The following is a 23,792-nucleotide window of genomic DNA, read 5'->3' as shown; positions in this document are numbered from 1 at the left end:
GTGTGTCTGTTGTGTGTCTGTTGTGCGGGTTAGGGTTAGGGTTAGCATACATACAGTCTGAGCAGGGCCTTGTAGAAGGGTCTGGTGAAGAAGGCGTCCAGCAGGTACTGGTGGATCAGAGCCAGACCCAGGATCCGCCCACTGAAGCGGAACCTACGAGCACAGACAGACAGGCTGGTGTGTGATTGGCTGTGGTCAGTGACAGTCAGCTCATGTGATGTGTGTGTGTGTTGTGGGCGGTACCATTCCAGATGGTTCTCCACAAACGCAGACATGGGGCTGATCTGAACGGTGTAGGTGTCGTTGGCCGAGTATTCAAACAGCCCATAATAAGGGTTAAAGAGCTCCTGAGACAAAAGGAAGAAGAACTCCCTGGAAGGACCGCTGTAGTCCAACCTGGACGGACAGATGGACGGACACACACACACACACACACACACACACACACACACACACACACAGTTACAGCTGAAACCATTCAACTCATGAACACTTGAACCTCTGTGGAAAAAAAAGAGTTCAGTGAAAAGTGCAACATCAGAGAAATCAGACTGAACTGGAGCTCCTGAAGTTTAGAGGCGGAGTCTGACCGCTGTAGTCCAACCTGGACACACACACACACACACACACACACACACGCACACACCAACACACACACACATACACATACACAGACACACACAGACACACGCACACATAAACACACACACAGACACACCAACACACACACACAGACACACACACACAGACACAAACACACACACATGCACACATAAACACACACACAGACACACCAACACACACACACAGACACACACACACACAAACACACACACACACACATGCACACACAAACACACACACACAGACACACACACACATGCACACATAAACACACACACACATGCACACACACACAAGGCGGAGTCTGACGCCGCTGGATTATAGCCCATGGGTGGGGTTAGGGTTCAGTGGGTGTGGCTTTGTCTCACCCTTCCTCCCCCATGAAGGTGACATAGAGTTTGTTCCTCTGCAGCTCCTTCCTGGAGTAGGACATGACCTGGTTAAAGGTGACCTCCAACAGCTGTTCCCTCCTGATGACCAACCTGAAGAGAGGAGGAGACACACACTGACACACCTGGGTCTGATGGAAGAGAACGTTAGCATGAGGAGGAAGAGCAGGAGGACCAGGATGGTGGTGGTGCTGGTAGTGTTGGTGGTGCTGGTGGTGTTGGTAGTGTTGGTGTTGGTGGTGTTGATAGTGGTGGTGGTAGTGTTGGTAGTAGCGTTGTTGTTGGGGGTGGTGGTAGTGTTGGTGGTGTTGTTGTTGGTGGTGGTGATGGTGGTGTTGGTAGTGCTGGTAGTGGTGGTGTTGGTAGTGATGGTGGTGGTAGTGGTGGTGGTAGTGTTGATGGTGGTGGTGCTGGTAGTGTTGGTGTTGGTAGTGTTGGTGTTGGTAGTGATGGTGGTGGTGTTGGTAGTGGTGTTGGTGGTATTGATGGTGTTGGTAGTGGTGGTGGTAGTGTTGATGGTGGTGGTGCTGGTAGTGTTGGTGTTGGTAGTGTTGGTGCTGGTAGTGATGGTGGTGGTGGTGTTGATGGTGTTGGTAGTGGTGGTGGTAGTGTTGGTGTTGGTAGTGTTGGTAGTGGTGGTGTTGTTGCTGTTGGTAGTGGTGGTGGTGATGTTGGTGGTGTTGGTAGTGGTGGTGGTGGTAGTGGTGGTAGTGTTGTTGCTGCTAATAGTGTTGGTGGTGTTGCTGGATTTGCTGTTGCTGGTGTTACTGTTGTTGTTATTGTTGCTGCTGGTGTTGTTGGTGTTGTTGTTGGTGTTGTGTTGTTGCTGGTGTTGTTGGTGTTGTTGTTGGTGTTGTGTTGTTGCTGGTGTTGTTGGTGTTGCTAGTGTTGTTGTTGTTGGTGTTGCTGTTGGTGTTGTTGCTGGTGGTGTTGTTGGTGTTGCTGTTGGTGTTGTTGCTGGTGGTGTTGTTGGTGTTGTTGCTGGTATTGTCGTTGTTGTTGCTCAGTTCTTACTTGGTCTTTCCTGGTCCTTGTCCGTATCCTTTTGCCTCCAACTTCCTGTAGAAGTTTCTGAGCTTGGCTTCAAAGTCTCTGCGATACGGAGCAGGAGCACGAGCCCTCTGAAGACCTGCACACACACACACACACACACACACACACACACACACACACACACACACACACACACACACACACACACTCCTGGTGAATGAAGCCCACCGGACATTCACACACACACCTATGTTCTCACACATGCATGTTGTCACACAGATGGATGTTCTCACACACATGTTCTTACACACATATGTTCTCACACATGCATGTTGTCACACACATGGATGTTCTCACACACATGTTGTCACACACATGTTCTTACACACATATGTTCTCACACATGCATGTTGTCACACACATGGATGTTCTCACACACATGTTGTCACACACATGTTCTTACACACATATGTTCTCACACATGCATGTTGTCACACACATGGATGTTCTCACACACATGTTGTCACACACATGTTCTTACACACATATGTTCTCACACATGCATGTTGTCACACACATGGATGTTCTCACACACATGTTGTCACACACATGTTCTTACACACATATGTTGTCACACACATGTTGTCACACACATGGATGTTCTCACACACATGTTGTCACACACATATGTTCTCACACATGCATGTTCTCACTCCTACCTGGTGAGTTCTGCGGTGAAGAGGCCGGAGAACATCGAGGGGAGAAGCTGAACCCTGGGTAGACGGGCTGAGGGGGGACGTAGGACATGATGTCCTCCTCAAACATACTGGAACCACAGAGGGACACAGGTGTGAGTGGGCGGGGCCGGAAATGCCGCTGCCAAAGGAAAGGCGGAGCGGTGGGAGGTGGGCGGGGTTACCTGAGCAGAATGACCAGGTCCTCATCACTGGACAGTTTCCCCAAACCCTGAGAACCTTCAGTTCGGATGTAGTGGATCTTCTCCCTGAACACAGACCAGACACAGACAGGTGGGTTCAACAGGTGGGTTCAACAGTGGGTTCAACAGGTGGGTTCAACAGTGGGTTCAACAGGTGGGTTCAACAGGTGGGTTCAACAGTGGGTTCAACAGGTGGGTTCAACAGGTAGATTAACAGGTGGGTTCAACAGTGGGTTCAACAGGTGGGTTCAACAGGTGGGTTCAACAGGTGGGTTCAACAGTGGGTTCAACAGGTAGATTAACAGGTGGGTTCAACAGTGGGTTCAACAGGTGGGTTCAACAGGTGGGTTCAACAGGTAGATTAACAGGTGGGTTCAACAGGTGGGTTCAACAGGTAGATTAACAGGTGGGTTCAACAGTGGGTTCAACAGGTGGGTTCAACAGATGGGTTCAACAGTGGGTTCAACAGGTGGATTAAACAGGTGGGTTCAACAGGTGGGTTCAACAGTGGGTTCAACAGGTGGGTTCAACAGGTAGATTAACAGGTGGGTTCAACAGGTGGGTTCAACAGGTGGGTTCAACAGGTGGATTAAACAGGTGGGTTCAACAGTGGGTTCAACAGATGGGTTCAACAGTGGGTTCAACAGGTGGGTTCAACAGATGAGTTCAACAGGTGGGTTCAACAGGTGGGTTCAACAGGTGGGTTCAACAGTGGGTTCAACAGGTGGGTTCAACAGGTGGATTAAACAGGTGGATTAAACAGGTGGGTTCAACAGTGGGTTCAACAGTGGGTTCAACAGTGGGTTCAACAGTGGGTTCAACAGGTGGGTTCAACAGATGGGTTCAACAGTGGGTTCAACAGGTGGATTAAACAGGTGGGTTCAACAGGTGGGTTCAACAGTGGGTTCAACAGGTGGGTTCAACAGTGGGTTCAACAGGTGGGTTCAACAGTGGGTTCAACAGTGGGTTCAACAGTGGGTTCAACAGGTAGATTAACAGGTGGGTTCAACAGTAGGTTCAACAGATGGGTTCAACAGTGGGTTCAACAGGTAGATTAACAGGTGGGTTCAACAGTGGGTTCAACAGATGGGTTCAACAGTGGGTTCAACAGGTAGATTAACAGGTGGGTTCAACAGTGGGTTCAACAGGTGGGTTCAACAGGTAGATTAACAGGTGGGTTCAACAGGTGGGTTCAACAGGTGGGTTCAACAGGTGGGTTCAACAGTGGGTTCAACAGGTAGATTAACAGGTGGGTTCAACAGTGGGTTCAACAGGTGGGTTCAACAGGTGGGTTCAACAGGTGGGTTCAACAGTAGAGAAAGGTGGTTCACGTGTGTGTGAATGCATTTCATGTGTGTATGTGTGCGTTTTCATATTTGTGTGTGAATGGTAAATCTGAATATTGTCCCATCTGGCCCCTCTTAGTTCTGGTCCTAGTCTAAACCCTCAGTACAAATGAAGACTCTGGATCAGTCTTTGGTGTGAAGTCAGGGAAAACAGAATGTGATTGGTAAGTACAGCTGTCAATCATGTCTTTAACTGTCAGAGGTGGGCGGATCCAATGGTAAAGTCTACTCAGACCAGTACCAACAGGAGGACTGGTTGGACCAGGTCTACGCGGATGGTACCAACCTGAGGACTGGTTGGACCAGGTCTAGGTGGACAGGGTACCTCAGTGCGTGGTTCTTGTTCAGGTTGGTGTAGCGCTCCTGCAGAAGGTCGAACACGTTGGGCTGTCGAAGGAACGCCACGATCTTGTCGTTGTAGGCTGTGGACACAAACAGACCAAAAGTTTAGGACACAGGAGACAAACCAGGACACATGTCCAAACATGGGCTCAGGGGGGCAGCGGCGGTAAAGAGGCGGAGCTTGGGGCGGTGCTTACATGGAGCGGCCAGGTGGGCGTCGGCCTGATGCTGACTGCGAATGGCGGCAACCAGACTGTTTCCAGGCCTGGCCATCAGAGACGCACCACGACTCCTGGACACGTCAGACGCCTGGAGACAAACACCGACAGTTAGAGACCCTGAGCCTGCAGACCTGGACCAGGACCCGGACCTGGACCCGGACCTGAGCCTGGACCTGACCCGGATTCCCTCCATCCAAATGTGGGCCCACAGGTCAGCTTCAGGTCAGACCACCATGGACAGACAGGGTCTTGTCATGTGTACCATCAGGTCTACTGTCCCACATGGACCTGAGTCAGTACTGTCAGTGGGTTCCACTAAACTAGAACCAGAACCCACTGTCTGTGGAACCGGGTCAGGTTCTGGTGTCTGCATTTAGACCAGACTGGAACTACTGTCCCCAAAGGAGGAGGAAACATGAACATCTACTAGAGGAACCACCACATGGACAGGTTTAGTCCTGTTTTAGCCCTATTTCAGTCCTGTTTTGGCCCTGCTTGGTCTTATTTTCTCCCTGTTTGGTCCTGTTTTAATCCTGTTTAGTCCTGTTTTAACCCTGTTTGGTCCTGTTTGGTCCAGTTTAGGTCCCTTACCTCTCCGGCGCTGTAGCTGCGGAGCCTCTGCAGGTGCTGTTTGTGTGCCAGGTGTCCGGGCAGTCGGCCGTTCTGGAGGGGGATTCGAGGGTCGATGAATGTGGTGGCTCGACTGTTGTGGTCCACGAAGAAAGACTGCGACCAAAGACAGAGGACAGTTCAGACCAAAGACAGAGGACAGTTCAGACCAAAGACAGAGGACAGTTCAGACCAAAGACAGAGGACAGTTCAGACCAAAGACAGAGGACAGTTCAGACCAAAGACAGAGGACAGTTAAGGACAAGACAAAAGGAACCAGGACCAGGAACAAATATTTACTGATTTTAACCTGTGTTTTTTCTTCTGTTCTTCATTGCACCTGTACAGTATATACGTCTAGGGAACAGTCTGGGGTCTACATGTTAATACATAAAGGGTGTGTATATATATATATATATATATATATATATATATATATATATATATATATATATATATATATATATATATATGTATACAGTACAGGCCAAAAGTTTGGACACACCTTCTCATTCTTTGCATTTTCTTTATTTTCATGACTATTTACATTGTAGATTCTCACTGAAGGCATCAATGAACACATGTGGAATTATGTACTTAACAAAAAGGTGTGAAATAACTGAAAACATCTCTTATATTCTAGTTTCTTCAAAGTATCCACCCTTAGCTCTGATGACTGCTTTGCACACTCTTGCCATTCTCTTGATGAGCTTCCAGAGGTAGTCACCTGAAATGGTTTCCTAACAGTCTTGAAGAAGTTCCCACAGATGCTTAGCACTTGTTGGCCCTTTTGCCTTCACTCTGCGGTCCAGCTCACCCCAAACCATCTCGATCGGGTTCAGGTCCGGTGACTGTGGAGGCCAGGTCATCTGGCGCAGCACTCCATCACTCTCCTTCTTGGTCAAATATCCCTCACACAGCCTGGAGGTGTGTTTGGGGTCATTGTCCTGTTGAAACATAAATGATGGTCCAACTAAACGCAGACCGGATGGAATGGCATGTCACTTCAGGATTCTGTGGTAGCCATGCTGATTCAGGTTGCCTTCAATCTTGAATAAATCCCCAACAGCGTCACCAGCAAAGCACCCCCACACCATCACACCTCCCCCTCCATGCTTCACGGTGGGAACCAGGCATGTAGCATCCATCCGTTCACCTTTTCTGCGTCGCACAAAGACACGGCGGTTGGATCCAAAGATCTGAAATTTGGACTCATCAGACCAAAGCACAGATTTCCACTGGTCTAATGTCCATTCCTTGGGTTTCTTGGCCCAAATAAATCTCTTGTGTTTGTTGCCTCTCCTGAGCAGTGGTTTCCTAGCAGCTGTTTGACCATGAAGGCCTGATTCACGCAGTCTCCTCTTAACAGTTGTTGTAGAGATGTGTCTGCTGCTAGAGCTCTGTGTGGTATTCATCTGGTCTCTAATCTGAGCTGCTGTTAATTTGCAATTTCTGAGGCTGGTGACTCAGATGAACTTATCTTCAGCATCAGAGGTGACTCTTGGTCTTCCTTTCCTGGGGCGGTCCTCATGTGAGCCAGTTTCGTTGGAGCGCTTGATGGTTTTTGCGACTGCACTTGGGGACACATTCAAAGTTTTTGAAATGTTCTAGACTGACTGACCTTCATTTCTTAAAGTAATGATGGCCACTCGTTTGTCTTTACTTAGCTGATTGGTTCTCGCCATAATATGCATTCTAACAGTTGTCCAATAGGGCTGTCAGCTGTGCATCAACCTGACTTCTGCACAACACAACTGATGGTCCCAACCCCATCAATAAGGCAAGAAATTCCACTAAGTACCCCTGACAAGGCACAGCTATGAAGTGGAAACCATTTCAGGTGACTACCTCTGGAAGCTCATCAAGAGAATGCCAAGGGTGTGCAAGGCAGTCATCAGAGCTAAGGGTGGCTACTTTGAAGAAACTAGAATATAAGAGATGTTTTCAGTTATTTCACACTTTTTTGTTAAGTACATAATTCCACATGTGTTCATTCATAGTTTTGATGCCTTCAGTGAGAATCTACAATGAAAATAGTCATGAAAATAAAGAAAATGCAAAGAATGAGAAGGTGTGTCCAAACTTTTGGCCTGTACTGTATATATATATATATATATATATATATATATATATATATATATATATATATATATTATATATATATATGTGTGTGTGTGTGTGTGTGTGTGTGTGTATGTTGTGTCCTACCTTCCCCTGGGGGTCACTCTTGATCTCCCACCCTCGGGGCAGTTCCAGTCTGGTGTCTGCAAACTTGTTCAGGAACACCACCAGGTCTCGGTTGTGCTGGTACCGCTCAAAGTTCCTGGCGTCACGTCGCACTTTTAGGATCATGTGTTTGACGCAGCTGCTGCTGGTGAACATCCGATAGGCTCCCTGTAACCATGGCAACAGCCATCGGTTTATACGACAGTTGTGAAGGAAGGTTAACCAGGAGGAACACTCCTACCATGACAATGTCCATGTCTCCACCTCTGTCCTCATCTGTCTCCACCTCTGTCCTCTCATCTGTCTCCACCTCTGTCCTCAGCTGTCTCCACCTCTGTTCTCATCTGTCTCCACCTCTGTCCTCAGCTGTCTCCACCTCTGTCCTCTCATCTGTCTCCACCTCTGTTCTCATCTGTCTCCATCTCTGTTCTCATCTGTCTCCACCTCTGTTCTCATCTGTCTCCACCTCTGTCCTCTCATCTGTCTCCACCTCTGTCCTCTCATCTGTCTCCACCTCTGTTCTCATCTGTCTCCATCTCTGTCCTCTCATCTGTCTCCACCTCTGTCCTCTCATCTGTCTCCACCTCTGTCCTCTCATCTGTCTCCATCTCTGTCCTCATCTGTCTCCACCTGTCCTCTCATCTGTCTCCACCTCTGTCCTCAGCTGTCTCCACCTCTGTTCTCATCTGTCTCCACCTCTGTCCTCAGCTGTCTCCACCTCTGTCCTCTCATCTGTCTCCACGTCTGTTCTCATCTGTCTCCACCTCTGTTCTCATCTGTCTCCACCTCTGTTCTCATCTGTCTCCACCTCTGTCCTCTCATCTGTCTCCACCTCTGTTCTCATCTGTCTCCATCTCTGTCCTCTCATCTGTCTCCACCTCTGTCCTCTCATCTGTCTCCACCTCTGTCCTCTCATCTGTCTCCATCTCTGTCCTCATCTGTCTCCACCTGTCCTCTCATCTGTCTCCACCTCTGTCCTCTCATCTGTCTCCACCTCTGGCCTCATCTGTCTCCACCTCTGTCCTCTCATCTGTCTCCATCTCTGTCCTCTCATCTGTCTCCACCTCTGTCCTCATCTGTCTCCACCTCTGTCCTCTCATCTGTCTCCACCTCTGTTCTCTCATCTGTCTCCACCTCTGTCCTCTCATCTGTCTCCACCTCTGTTCTCTCATCTGTCTCCACCTCTGTCCTCTCATCTGTCTCCATCTCTGTCCTCATCTGTCTCCACCTGTCCTCTCATCTGTCTCCACCTCTGTCCTCATCTGTCTCCACCTGTCCTCTCATCTGTCTCCATCTCTGTCCTCATCTGTCTCCACCTGTCCTCTCATCTGTCTCCATCTCTGTCCTCATCTGTCTCCACCTGTCCTCTCATCTGTCTTCACCTCTGTTCTCATCTGTCTCCACCTGTCCTCTCATCTGTCTTCACCTCTGTCCTCTCATCCGTCTCCACCTCTGTCCTCTCATCCGTCTTCACCTCTGTCCTCATCTGTCTCCACCTGTCCTCTCATCTGTCTTCACCTCTGTCCTCATCTGTCTCCACCTGTCCTCTCATCTGTTTCCATCTCTGTCCTCTCATCTGTCTCCACCTCTGTCCTCATCTGTCTCCACCTCTGTCCTCTCATCTGTCTCCACCTCTGTCCTCTCATCTGTCTCCACCTCTGTCCTCATCTGTCTCCACCTCTGTCCTCTCATCTGTCTCCACCTCTGTCCTCTCATCTGTCTCCACCTCTGTCCTCATCTGTCTCCACCTCTGTCCTCTCATCTGTCTCCACCTCTGTCCTCATCTGTCTCCACCTCTGTCCTCTCATCTGTCTCCACCTCTGTCCTCTCATCTGTCTCCACCTCTGTCCTCTCATCTGTCTCCACCTGTCTCCACCTCTGTCCTCTCATCTGTCTCCTCCTCTGTCCTCTCATCTGTCTCCTCCTCTGTCCTCTCATCTGTCTCCACCTCTGTCCTCAGCTGTCTCCACCTCTGTCCTCATCTGTCTCCACCTCTGTCTCCACCTCTGTCCTCTCATCTGTCTCCACCTCTGTCCTCTCATCTGTCTCCACCTCTGTCCTCAGCTGTCTCCACCTCTGTCCTCTCATCTGTCTCCTCCTCTGTCCTCATCTGTCTCCACCTCTGTCCTCTCATCTGTCTCCACCTCTGTCCTCTCATCTGTCTCCACCTCTGTCTCCACCTCTGTCCTGTCATCTGTCTCCACCTCTGTCCTGTCATCTGTCTCCACCTCTGTCCTCAGCTGTCTCCACCTCTTTAGAACCTTATGTTCTCTCAGTTGCAGCTCAGATGTTTCCCTGTTTGACTAGTTTGTGTTGTTCTGTCTTTTTTCCTGTTTTGAAGCCTTTCCATGTGTGCGGTCATTGTGTGTGTGTGCAGAACTCACATAGTTGCTGTGTAACATGGTGAAGAACTCTGGGTGTGTGATGAACTTGACCGCCGGTGACTGGAGGAGGTAGCTGATCTTCTGCTGATTGACAGGAGACGAAGGACCTGGGACACCGAAGACACCAAGGACAGGTTTTCAATCAGAACCACATACACACACAGTACTAGGGCTGGGTATCATGGCCAATTTCCATAATTGATTTGAATTCGATTCATAAGGTTCTGAGTCGATTAATCACAATTTCACTTGATTCGATCTAATATTGATTCATTTCAGTATTAATTGATTAACTCAGATTAATTGTGATACCAAAGCACAATTTTGAGTTGTAACCTGATTATTTGACCACCGCAGTCATGCAACACATCAATACTGTGATCAATACAGATATTAGAAAGGAAATAAATCTGACATTTGAGCAGAAGGAGCTGAATCTGCTGTGAAATAATGAACAGACACAAACATGTCCATGTTTGTACAGTGGATCTGGACGGACTTCTGCATCATCTGTATTCTGTTTTATGACTAGTGTTCTTCTACTCACTGTGTGTGTGTGTGTGTGTGTGTGCATGTGTGTGTGCGTGTGTGTGCATGTGTGTGCATGTGTGTGCGTGTGCGTGTGTGTGCATGTGCGTGTGTGTGGGGGGTGCCTGCTCTGTGAATGTTGGTTGGGGGCGGGGGTAGTGGTGTAGCGGTCGGACACTGTCTCTTTCCTATTCCTCTAACTCCATACTCAGCCATAGGTGATAGTATGGATCCAAGTTATTATTCCAAGAATGACCGGCTTCTGTGACTCTCCTCAGAGAACCTCCAGCATCCAGTTCCTTCACACTGTGGGTTCCAGTTTGAGGACAGGAGGAGCTCCAGCTCAGGGGTTTTTTCCACCCTTCCTCTGTTTCTTTTCTGCTCCAGAGCCGTCACGAGCGAGACTAAGTCTTCCCCAGGGGTTCACAGACGGAGCTGCCCATGGTTCCGTGTACTCCTGGTCCCGCTCTGAAAAATCAGTCTCATCCACTATTAAGCGATTACACAAAATTAAAACGAAATCGATCTAAAATCAATCAAATCGACTTTTTTACCCAGCCCTACACAGTACTGACATGATCCTGGACCACAGTTCAATATGAACACAGGTCAGCTGGTAGCTCCACACACAGGTTTGGACTCGTTCTTCTCTTCTCTATTTCTTGTACCACTGTCACGTCTGTAATATTCTGACATGTTTGGACATGAGCCATAACCTACTGTGACCTTTGACCTCATGAATGCCACAGGTCTGACCTGTCGGAGCTGAATCCACTTCTGTTTCAGTGCTGCTGCTTCGCTCCAGCCTCTGACTCGGACTTGGACTCAGACTCCCAGCATCCTCCTCTGTGGCCATGGTCCTCTGGATGTTCTGGTACCTGCACACACACACACACACACACACACACACACACACACACACACACACACACACACACACACAGTGGTATGAGCCCCCTCAGATCTGTCTGGATATTGTAGAACCTGTTCTGTTTTGGACTGGGCGTCATCCCTGTGCTCAGCCAGCAGGTGGCAGCACCACTCCACTAAACTGTACAAATGGATCTGGCTGGACCTGAGTCCTCTGGAGGAGTCTGCACTCAGAACTCCAGTGAAACATTTACTGTCATGTGTAGGACTGTTAGAAAATATCAGTTCTGCAATATATTGCGATATTTCATTTCACAATACTGTATGGATATTTTAAGGTATTTATTCAAATGCAGATATTGTGTACGTTCATTTTAGTTGTTTTTTTTTTGTTTCTATTTTATTTCTTCTTATTTCACACTCTTTTATTCACTAATGTTGGTTCCTTTGTTTGGATTGAACTCAAATCCTGTTCTGATGTTAGTTGTGAACTAATAGAATCTGAACATTTGAACAGGATCTGAAACTGGAATGTCTGTAAAACAGAATGTCAGTTTGAACACAGTTGGAACATTTGAGGATAGAACATTAGATCCTGTTGGGATCAAATACAAATGTGTTTAGGATTTGTGGAGATTTCTGCTGCAATTCAATTCTTCCAGGAAATAATTATTAAAAAAAGAAACAAACAAAACTTGCCTTTTTAACAGAATCATGATATATCGTGACAGTGGTCTGTGTTGTGTTGGTTGACTGTGTTGCCTCTCTGATAGTGGTCTAAGTTGCCTATGTTGCCTGTCTGATAGTGGTTTGTGTTGCCTGTGTTGTCAGTCTGATAGTGGTCTGTGTTCAGTTGGTTGCCTGTGTTGCCTGTCTGATAGTGGTCTGCGTTGCCTGTGTTGCCTGTCTGATAGTGGTCTGTGTTGCCTGTGTTGCCTGTCTGATAGTGGTCTGTGTTCAGTTGGTTGCCTGTGTTGCCTGTCTGATAGTGGTCTGTGTTGTCTGTGTTGCCTGGTTGCAGTCCCACCTCCTGTTCAGTTGCTCCATCTGCTGGGTGGATCCGGACCGGGGCAGGTTGTGGGTACATTTCCCGCTGTGGCTGGGCCGTTGCCAGGTGGTGGTCCTGTTGACGTGGTCCACGTAGAAAACCCTGCCGTGACTGTCAACGCGAGCCTCCCAGTCTGAGGAAACAAGACGCAACAGATGTTGCAGACTCAACACAGACAAAATGGACAACACAGGGTTCAGAATTCCCACTGGAGTCAAGGAGCGGAAAAGAAGGGTTTGAAGTTCAGGGTTCAGCAGAAAACCGACCGACCGACTGACCATCCATCCAACCAACCGACCGACCGACCAACCAAACATCCAACTAACCAACCAACCAACCAACACGCTAACCATCCATCCAACCAACCAACCAAACATCCAACCAACCAACCAACCAACCAAACATTCAGCTAACCAACCAGCCAACTAAACAACGATCCAACCAACCATCCATCTATCCATCACTGTAAACATACATGATGAAGGGAGGCTGACATGGACACAAGCACAGAGGAGAGATGTTTGGAAAACACACACACACACACACACACACAAACACACACAGATGTAATGGGTAGTGGGCTGTGACTCCAGAGTAAGACATGGGCGGAGCTTCTTACTTGGAGGTAAGGCAGGCTCAGTGGCGGCAGGACAATGGTTTAGGTCATGGCTGGGCCGCAGGACTGGAAGATGGCCGACAGGAGGGGAGGAGCCTGAGCCTACAGGACATCAGAGAGACAGGATGGAATGATGACCACAGACTGGGGACACACCACACCCACCACTGCCCTTATAAGGAGCCACACACACGGTAGCCGGCCCCTCCACCACACCCACCACTGCCCTTATAAGGAGCCACACACACGGTAGCCGGCCCCTCCACCACACTCACCACTGCCCGTATAAGGAGCCACACACACGGTAGCCGGCCCCTCCACCACACCCACCACTGCCCGTATAAGGAGCCACACACACGGTAGCCGGCCCCTCCACCACACCCACCACTGCCCTTATAAGGAGCCACACACACGGTAGCCGGCCCCTCCACCACACTCACCACTGCCCGTATAAGGAGCCACACACACGGTAGCCGGCCCCTCCACCACACCCACCACTGCCCGTATAAGGAGCCACACACACAGTAGCTGGCCCCTCCACCACACCCACCACTGCCCTTATAAGGAGCCACACACCACACCACACCACACCCACAATTGCCCTTATAAGGAGTCAAACCCACCACTGCCCTTATAAGGAGCCACACACAGCAGCTGGGGGGGGCGGGGGGGGTTGACGTTAGCCAGCGTCTGAGCTAACAGGAGCTGGGGTTGACCACTGTGGCTGCTGCAGAGGAGCTGAGGAGTCACATGATCACTACTGAAACCTGGTCCAATAATCACATGACTCACATGATCACATGATGAGGATCAGTAGAAAAGATCAGATGGTGATGTTCAGGTTTGGCTTTTCTCTGGTTTCTAGAGGTTTATTCTGTGTGTGATGGATTTGGGTCGGTGTCAGATTACCAAACAAACCAAAACAAACAAACAAACAAACAAACAAAACCAAACCAACAAACAAACCAAACCAAACCAACAAACTAACCAACCAACAAACCAAAACAAACAAAACAAACAACCCAAACAAACAAACCAAACCAACCAACAAACAAACCAAAACAAACAAACAAACAAAACAAACAACACAAACAACACAAACAAAACAAACAACAAACCAACAAACCACCAAAACAAACAAACAAACAAACCAACCAACCAACAAACCAAAACAAACAAACAAACAAAACAAACAACCCAAAAAAACAAACAAAACCAAACCAACAAACAAACCAAACCAAACCAAACCAAACCAACAAACTAACCAACCAACAAAACAAACAACCCAAACAAACAAACCAAACCAACCAACAAACAAACCAAAACAAACAAACAAACAAAACAAACAACACAAACAACACAAACAAAACAAACAACAAACCAACAAACCACCAAAACAAACAAACAAACAAACCAACCAACCAACCAACAAACCAAAACAAACAAACAAAACAAACAACCCAAAAAAACAAACCAACCAACCAACAAACTAACCAAACCAACAAACAAACCAAAACAAATAAACAAACCAAACCAACAAACTAACCAACAAACAAACCAAAACAAATAAACAAACCAAACAAACCAAAACAAATAAACAAACCAAACCAACAAACTAAACCAACAAACTAACCAACAAACAAACAAACCAAAACAAATAAACGAACCAAACAAACCAAAACAAATAAACAAACCAAACAAACAAACAAAACCAAATAAAACCAAACCAAACAAACCAATCCAAAGCACACCAGAGCGAAGGGCAGATGTGGAACATGCACATTCATAGAGAGTTAGGAAAAGAGATACCAATACTAACTCTGACCCTGTTCCTAACCTTAACCCTGTTCCTAACCCTAACCCTGTTCCAAAAGCTAATGTTAGCATCAGTTCATCCTGCGGTAACTGTATATGTTAACATTTGTCATCTAACTCAAATGTCTTCAACATAACATGACCAGCACCCTCTGTACTGAGGCGGAGCCATCTACCAAACCAAACAAACCAAAAGAAACAAACAAACCAAACCAAGCCACACCAAACCAAACCAAACCAAACCACACCAAACCAAACCAAACCAAACCAAACCAAGCCACACCAAACCAAACCAAACCACACCAAACCAAACCACACCAAACCAAACCACACCACACCAAACCAAACTTAACAAACCAAACCCAATCCCAGACATACACAGGTGTGTTGTTCCCTCAGATCTGTGCTTTACAGGTTGACCATCATCCAAACAGAATAAATGAGACCCAGACACGTCTGTAAAAACCAGTCGGAATGTTTCCCTGTTCCTTCAACACACTTCCACACTGCCTTCACGCTCAGGTGCCGTGGCTCCGTCCTCTTTGCCAAACATGGTCACTCCTGCAGACATTAATGATGACCACCACAACACAAACTCCAGCCCATTCCTCACCGATGTTGGTCCTGTCACTGGGTCCGGGTACCGCCGATTCTCCGTGTCCTCCCGCCCTCCTGGCCTCCCTCCACCGGCCCACCCTCCTCTCGCCCCCGGACCCCCCCGCCTGTTGTCCTTCTGGGCTGTTACCGGCGTCGGGGGCGGAGTCAAAAGCACTGTTCTCCTCGTCTTCATCTTCGTCTTGCGAGGAGAACACGGTGCTGCCGGAGAGCCGGTTACTGTCCACGGAGGACAGGCGGGTGTGGCTACAGAAGCGGCTCCGCCCCTCGTTGCTGTAACAGGAGGTGCTGTAGCAGGAGGAGGTGTAGCAGGAGGTGCTGTAGCAGGAGGTGTCGCAGAACTCACACTCGTTGTCGCCGACAGGTCTGTAGGTCCCGCCCACTCTTCGGCCTCCGCTGGAGTCTCCCTCCTCGCTGTCCAGACAGGAGGGGGAGATCCTCCGGACGGGTGGGGGTCTGCCCCCCCCCTCCCCCTCCAGTAGCTGGTTGAGCTCAGACAGGCGTTCAATGGACAGACTACGAGGCAGGGAGCGCCGACAGCAGGGCCCAGGACACTCTGGAACCTGAAAAAAAAAAACAAAAAAAAACATTAGAACAAAAACCAACCAGAAAAGCCCATAGATGAAGAGTTAAGAGACGACAGCTGCAGGGTTCTCGCTACAGTCATTGAACGATGCTGTCTTTCAACCAGCGTAGCAGTGTTTTTTTTTTTTTTTGTGTGTGTGTGTGTCCAGCGTAATGATAACGAGATTTGAATTTGAAAAAATATATTCCTTTATCTTCCCGCAAAGCGCTGCAGACAGGAAATGAGAACAACAGAATCAACACCCCTTTGTGTGCCTTGGTAGAGAGAGAGAGAGAGTGTTATACATTTCAAAATTTTCCGGGGGAGGATGCCCCCGGACCCCCCTACAAAACTTGTGCCATCTACAGGCGCGTGCCGCACACATGGTGCCCCTACACTGTGAGAAAATCCTAGTGAGAACCCTGAGCTGATTGGTTAATTCAGTGACAGTCAGAGTCAGCTGATTGGTTAATTCGGTGACAGTCAGAGTCAGCTGATTGGTTAATTCGGTGACAGTCGGAGTCAGCTGATTGGATGTTGTGGTCTTTACCTGAGACGGTGACTGGGTGGTGTCGTCGTCCTCATCCTGGTCGTGGTCCTGGTCGTGGTCCTGGTCCTCCTCTCTGTCTTTGGTGGTTTTCAGTGTTGGTGACGTGGCGCTGCTGTCTGCTCTGGTCTGGGTGCCCTCCTCCCCCTCCCCCCCCTCCTCCTCCTGGCTGGGGGGTCTCTGCTGGGCCGAGGGCAGACTGTGGAGGAGGTGGTGGATGCGGATGTAGTGGGACCGCGGCGTCTCGGGTTCTCCGCAGGCTGACGCGATCACCGTCTCCAGCTCCGACACGGGCAGAGAGCAAGGCCGGTTTTTACGCCGGGGGGGGTTGTGGGAGCTATAGTCGAACAGGGCCTGGCAGGTGCAGGGGGAGGAGTCTGCGGGCCCCCGAGGGGACACCTCGGCCATTTGACCTTCGGCCTCCTGGGACGGAGCCCCCCCGCCCTCCGGACTCATGTCTGTGGGGGCTGCCTCTTCGCCTGTCGTCACCACGGGGTCTTCAGGGTCTGATTTAGGGGGCGTTTCTCCCTCAGGCCCCTCCCTCTCTGCCGTCACCTCCTCCTGGACTTGAGCCTCCTCCTCTGCTGGCTCCTCCTCTTCTGCTGGCTCCTCCTCCACTGCTGGCTCCTCCTCCTCTCTGCTGTTCTCCACCTGACAAAGGCAAGAAGTAACAAGTGTTTAGAGAACACAAACCTCCGCCAAGCACCCCGAACAGTGTGCATGTGTGGATTGCCTATTTGTTTTTAAATTCAACAGTTTCAAGGTTGTTCCATACAGCAGAAAAAGTTGAAGCTATAGTTATAGTGAGTTATAATGAAAAAGTTATATGAAAATAATGAAAAATGTGTGGTAAATGGGATTTTCAATGTTCAGTGTAAATGTCCACAGAGTCCACATTCCACAGTGGATGTGGACAATTTAGTTCCAGATACAAGAGATTGTTCTAAGCTACAGGTGGATCCATTTGGAGGCTAATTGGAGTCGTTTGGAATTTGGGATGAATTTTGGAAAATGTCTCAGTGATGACAGATGGAAAATTGTAGATGTTGTGACCTTGCTGTGACCTTGAACTTTGTCCTACTGGGACCAAAATGGACTGGGTTGGTCCCAGGGCCTAGGCCTATCTGTGGGGAAGATCTGGGAAAGATGGGTGGAAGAGTTTTACACTAAAGATGAACAAACAAACAAACATAAAGTGATCACAATACCTCCTGGAGGAGGTAATAACAAATCCTGTCACTGACTGTGTTGACCTCAGGGTTTAGTTTACACCAAGTACCAGAGTCGTTCTAGTTGTTTAAACAGCGTACGTTAGCTTTAAGATACGGAGCACAGCTCATATTTAAAAGAAGACAAAAGGAAATGAAATAACATACAGAAACCGACAGAAGGATGCACGGTGTCAGAACAACTGTAAACTGCGTTTGAATGGAAGTAAATAAACCAGTTTAAAGGTGGGGTATGAGTAGGGATGGAAATAAGACAACCGGTTCTTTTTGAGAACTGGATCCCAGCAGCTCGATTCCTTGGAATTGTTTGCCTGCCTGCTTAAGAATTCTGCTTATCAATTCCGCCTTCATTGTGCATGCGCGATGACATCACGCGATGACATCACACGCATGCTGCATTGTTTTGGTCAGAACATAGCCGACATGGTGTTGAGGCAGAAAAGGTCTAAAAAGTCGACACCAGGTCTAAACAGACCACACCAGGTCCAGTTGAACTCTGTCAAAGCTTCCATTTCTTCTAAAGGTGGAATCCCTCCAGTCTGTTCAAACATTTGTCCACATGTGATTCATTTACAGGAATGTCACATATTTGATACGCTACTTAGCGGCTCTTGTGAATCTAGCGGCAGAGTGAACACCAGGCCGTCATCTGGGTCCAGTTCTGGTTCCGGTGCGGGAAAGAAACATCGTACCCCCTCAAATACAAGTTTCTGAAGGTAGGGGAAAGGAAATGAGGTGCACAACAGGAGATGAGCAGAGTCGAACCGGTTCCACGTAGTGGAAATGCAGCAATAGAGGAATTAGTAAAGAGTCTGGAGTTTCACTTTCACTGCATGACCCCCCGCCCCCCCCCACCCCCCCCGAACCAGGCCCGGCATAATCTGTTCTTATTATTTGTTCATACTGTATATGTTCTATTTTCCGTGCAGATGGAAATATAAAAGACAGTTAATGCAAACACACCCGTTTGAACTCTTTTATTCCGTCACCCAATGAGAATTGATAAGACAATCAATAAGGAATCGTTAAATTCTTATCGATTCCCATCCCTAGATCTGAGATCTTAGAAAAACGGTTCCAGCAGCTACATTTTGAAAATACTCTATTCGAAAGTCCAAACCCCTTTCTTCTTCACAGGTCTCTCTGAAGCCACACCTCCAGAGTACTGGCACTCGCAATGCTTGTTCCTGAGGGTTCACGAACGCTGCACATCGACAATTAGCCATGAGGCTCTGCTCTGGCCCCGGCTTGGGCTCTGACGCCATCTACGGTCCGGTCCGGCCCCAGCTCCGTCTCCTACACGGGCTGAGGCTCCGTCACTGGGTAAGGTCCAGTACAGACCCGTCTCGGGCTCCGACGCTGGCTACGGCTCTGGCTGAGGCTCCGTCTGGCGTATCCAGTCATCCCTCCTTCAGTCTCCTCTAACCCCCCCGCTCTTCCAGAACAGCCCCAGTTCAGAGCTGTGGGACTAATGTTCCATTTCCTACTGGTTTATGTTGGGACTAAACAGTTTGGAGGTGAACTTTCCATCCTAATAGAACTAATATATCCAGGTTCTGGCTTCACTTCCTGTACAAACGCTTCAGCCTCTGAGAACGCACGATTCATGCACGAAGAGGGGTACGAACAGAGGGGGGAGGGGCCAATGGCAGTTGAGTTTGATAGACATATCACCGTTCAATCATTTGGAGTGGGCGCTCAAAATGATTGGATGGTGTTTTTTCAGTCCTGTCCGTTCCACTGGTGACTAATGTTTTTAATCTTTGTGTTAGAACATTTAATGAATTAGTTGTAATCAGGGTGTGAAGGGGATTTGAAGGAATAGAGTAAAAAAGGCTCCAGAAAAAAACATCTCAGAGCCCACCTTTAAAAGGACAGAAAACAAACCACTGAAATAATCGTATGGATGAGGAACAACAATAAACAGTCAAAGCCAGACCATCCAGACTGAGGGGTTCATCTGGGTCATGTGACTCTCCAACAGCCAATAGAAAAGTCTTCTGAAGATCACCTGACCCCTGTGCTGGATGTACTACAGGTTCAATGGGTTCTACAGGAGGAACCTGGGACTGGACTGTAGTACCTGCTGGTGCTGTTCAGGTGGAGGGGTTTCCTCTCTCACTGTGTTGTCGTCCTCTGCCGCTGCCTCCTCCTCCTCCACCTCCTCCCCCTCCTCCTCCACAGGAGCATCAGCATTAACAGGTGGGGGTTCCTCCGATGTGGGGGGGTCAGCCGTGGACTCCAGTGGTTCAGAGGGGTGGGGGTCAGTGGGTGGGGCGTCCAGGGGGAGGTCCGGCATGTCCGGTCCCACACTCAGGGTGTCGTCCTCAGGGACGTCAGCGTCGGTTCCACCGCCAGGACACGGAGGTTCTATGACCAGTGACACCTCCTCATCATCTAAGAAACAGAACCATCCAACAAGAACCAGTGAGAACCTAACAGAACCAAACAGAACCATCCAACATCCCCAGGGCCCATGGGACTGTGTGGAGTCCCTTCAGGACAGTTCCTGCCACTCCAGTCCACTCCAGTCCACTCTAGTCCAGTCCAGCTCCACTCCAGTCCACTCCACTCCAGTTCAGTTCAGTCCAGTCCAGTCCAGTCCAGCCCCAGTACCAACACATATGTACCGACATCATGTGACTCACAGTCCAGTCACTGGTTCCCGCTGAACAGACACGTGTTTGATCCAACATCCAGACTGAATGGACATTATCTGCATTTAAAGCCCAGACGTGTCTATTGGGGGGGGGGGGGGCAGTAAAGTTTACCTGGGTGAATAGACGACGTCAGCTCGAAGCGGAACTGCAGCTGACCACAGACGTGGTCAGTGGGTAGTCTCCGCCCCAGAGAGTAACTCACCACCCGGTCCCTGAAAGACAGGACAAGGATTAGGTTACTAAATGCACGTTCCATTGCCAATAAATCCTTCTCCCTAAATGAGCTTTTTACCAACAGGAACTTGGACGCATTATTCCCGACGGAGACGTGGCAGACGGATGGGGAGTTCATTCATTTAAATGAACTGTGCCCTCCTGGCTGCTCTGCTGTTGGTCAGCCCCGCCCCTGTTGCCGGGGTGGTGGCCTTGCTGTAGTGCACCAAGACAAATACACATGCAGAGGATGAGCACCGATGACTTTCACTCATCTGAGTCACAAATGATCAAGATTGGCTGGTCCAGTGTGTTTTACTGTTTCTTAATCTACCGTCCCCCTGGCCCTGCTGGTGCCTTCTTAAGCGATTTCAGTGATTTCCTTACATCAATAATAAAACTGGAGAAGGTTTTAATTCTTGGGGATTTCAATCTGCACATCGACAACAATTCATTCAGCCCAGCAATGGAACTCTTAGCCATGACTGACACTTTGAACCTCAAACAACATGTATGTGGCCCCACCCACAGGAAAGGCCACACCCTGGACCTGGTTTTCTCACTGGGCTTACACGTCACAAATGTGTGTGTTGAGGATGTCCACCTGAGTGATCATTGTGGTGTGTTTTTTGACTTATGTGTGCCTCTGGAGCCCAAGCCTGCACCTAGAAGGGCCAAGAGGAGGATTATCACAGAGTCCACAGCCCAGGTTCTCCGTGCCCTGTTTAACCCTAGTCTTCTTAATGAGTGTTCTGGTGTTGATGAGTTTATCCAGTGCTTCTCCACACACTGCAGCTCTATTCTGGACCAGGTGGCTCCCCTGAAAACCAATGTCACTCGTAAGTGGTCTTGTCCCTGGATAAATGAAAACATTTTAAACTTCAGGAGAACTTGTCGTAAAACTGAGCATCTTTGGAAATCAACCCAGTTGGAAGTACACAGGTTACATCTTAAAGATCTCATAACCTCATTAAATAAAATGATTAAGGAGGCAAGATCCAGCTACTTCCACAAACTTATAGCCACAAACAAGAAAAACCCCAAAGTAATCTGTGACACAGTCCAGTCCAGTGTGTCCCCTGCTGCCCCCCCCCCCCCCCTCGTGCTCTGTAAAGCTGACAGCAGTGACTTCCTAAACTTCTTCACAGACAAGATCAGGGATATTAAACACAATATCCCACCACCCTCTGGCCGTCTGACCCGAGCTGATCCCCCTCTGCAAACCTGGTCCTCTTTCGACCCTGTGACACTGGAGGACATCTCAGCACTTTTATCCAAAACGAAACCCTCCTCCAACTCTGCAGACATCCTCCCCCATAAGCTCCTTGTCGGTGTCTTTGACACTATTGGACCATAGGTCACAAAGTTTTTTAACCTGTCGCTCTCTACTGGTTTGTTTCCCAGCTCCTTCAAACAGGCCATCATAGAACCTAAACTAAAGAAAACCACACTGGACCCCACAGACTTCAAAAGCTACAGGCCCATTTCAAAGCTCCCCCTACTGGCCAAAATCCTTGAGAAGGCAGTGTCTAAACAACTGACAGCTTTTCTGGAGACACACCAGATCTATGACACTTTTCAGTCTGGGTTTAGACAACGCCACTCAACACAAACCGCACTAATAAAAGTGTCCAGTGACATCCTGATGGCGGCTGACTCCGGGAAATCCACGGTCTTGGTCCTGCTAGATCTGTCCTCGGCCTTTGACACAGTGGACCATACCATAATGATTGAGAGACTGAGGGACCTGGTAGGGATGTCAGGTCCTGTGCTAGACTGGTTCTCCTCTTACCTGACCGGCAGAAGCTTCACTGTGTCAATAAACAACTTCCAATCTGACTCAGCGGATCTACTGTGTGGTGTGCCCCAAGGCTCTGTCCTGGGACCAGTCCTATTCTTACTCTATGTCCTCCCACTTGGCCACATTATCCGACAGTACAGTGATGTCTCCTATCATCTATTCACAGATGACATCCAGATAAACTGCTCCTTTAACTCCTCTGAGCCCCACAAACTGAGTTCCTAAATCATCTGCTTGTCAGAGCTGAAGCAGTGGCTAAATGAGAACAGCCTCCAGCTGAACTCCAGCAAAACTGAGACCCTCATCACTGACCCAGACAGTGCAATCCCAGGGATCAAACATCACCTTGGAGACCTGAGTTCCTCGGTAAAGACCAAACTGAGGAATCTGGGTGTCATCTTTGACCAGGACATGTCTTTAGAATTCTACTCCAAACACCTGGAGAAAAACTGTTTCTTCCAACTACGCAACATCTCCAAACTCAGATCTATGGTGTCCACAAATGAGCTCGAGATGATCCTTCACGCTTTTGTGTCTTCTTGCTTAGACTACTGCAACAGCCTGTTTACATGCTTAAACAGAAGGAGCTGGCCCGTCTACAGTTTGTCCAGAACTCTGCTGAAGGCTCCTGACCCGCACAAACAGGAGAACCCACATCACTCCCATTCTTAAATCTCTCCACTGGCTCCTGTTCTATATCGTCTTCATTTCAAAATTCTGGTGCTAACTTTCCGGGCTCTACATGGCCAGGCCCCTGCATACATTGCTTCCCTGATCCAGCCCTACAGCTCGACTCGTAGCTTGAGGTCTTCAGGACAGCACCTGCTGATGGTTCCACACACCTGCTGATGGTTCCACACACCTGCTGATGGTTCCACACACCTGCTGATGGTTCCACGGACCTGTTTTAGCACACGCGGTGACAGGTCTTTTAAAGCTGTGGACCACGTCTATGGAATGACCTGCCTCTACACCTACGGTCCATGGACTCTGTACAGAGCTTTAAGAAACACCTCCAAACCCTCCTGTTCAAAAAGGCTTTTTAGTCTCCCACCTGACCCAGGACCACCACAAACTGATTACACTCTATGTATTCATCATAACGTACTCCATGTGTCACCCCCCCCCCAGTCTCTCTATATCTCTATCGCTCTCTCTTTTCTCCTCCTTTACTCTCTCTCTCTCTCTTTAACCCCAACTGGTCAAGGCAGACG

The 23,792-nt window shown here is 48.7% G+C and overlaps 1 protein-coding gene across 1 annotated transcript in view; it reads right to left on the bottom strand.

Moving 5' to 3' along the window:
• hecw1a (HECT, C2 and WW domain containing E3 ubiquitin protein ligase 1a) overlaps positions 1-23,792 on the bottom strand; it is a 57,352-nt gene that overhangs the window by 4,991 nt on the left and 28,569 nt on the right. Inside the window, exons 8-25 of the mRNA XM_030129753.1 lie at positions 20,676-20,776; positions 19,988-20,301; positions 16,679-17,326; positions 15,562-16,126; positions 13,137-13,235; positions 12,497-12,650; positions 11,356-11,477; positions 10,072-10,178; positions 7,670-7,855; positions 5,444-5,578; positions 4,829-4,940; positions 4,615-4,711; positions 2,926-3,009; positions 2,726-2,832; positions 2,028-2,142; positions 993-1,106; positions 244-396; positions 55-153 (exon numbers count right to left, since the gene is read on the bottom strand). Coding sequence (XP_029985613.1) covers positions 55-153; positions 244-396; positions 993-1,106; positions 2,028-2,142; positions 2,726-2,832; positions 2,926-3,009; positions 4,615-4,711; positions 4,829-4,940; positions 5,444-5,578; positions 7,670-7,855; positions 10,072-10,178; positions 11,356-11,477; positions 12,497-12,650; positions 13,137-13,235; positions 15,562-16,126; positions 16,679-17,326; positions 19,988-20,301; positions 20,676-20,776 — 3,312 coding nt within the window. The remainder of the gene's footprint in view (positions 1-54; positions 154-243; positions 397-992; positions 1,107-2,027; positions 2,143-2,725; positions 2,833-2,925; positions 3,010-4,614; positions 4,712-4,828; positions 4,941-5,443; positions 5,579-7,669; positions 7,856-10,071; positions 10,179-11,355; positions 11,478-12,496; positions 12,651-13,136; positions 13,236-15,561; positions 16,127-16,678; positions 17,327-19,987; positions 20,302-20,675; positions 20,777-23,792) is intronic.

The sequence above is a fragment of the Sphaeramia orbicularis genome, unplaced genomic scaffold (assembly GCF_902148855.1).
Source record: "Sphaeramia orbicularis unplaced genomic scaffold, fSphaOr1.1, whole genome shotgun sequence".
NCBI lineage: Eukaryota > Metazoa > Chordata > Actinopteri > Kurtiformes > Apogonidae > Sphaeramia > Sphaeramia orbicularis.
The sequence above is the reverse complement of the archived record's forward strand: the minus strand, read 5'-3'. Positions and strand labels throughout refer to the sequence as shown.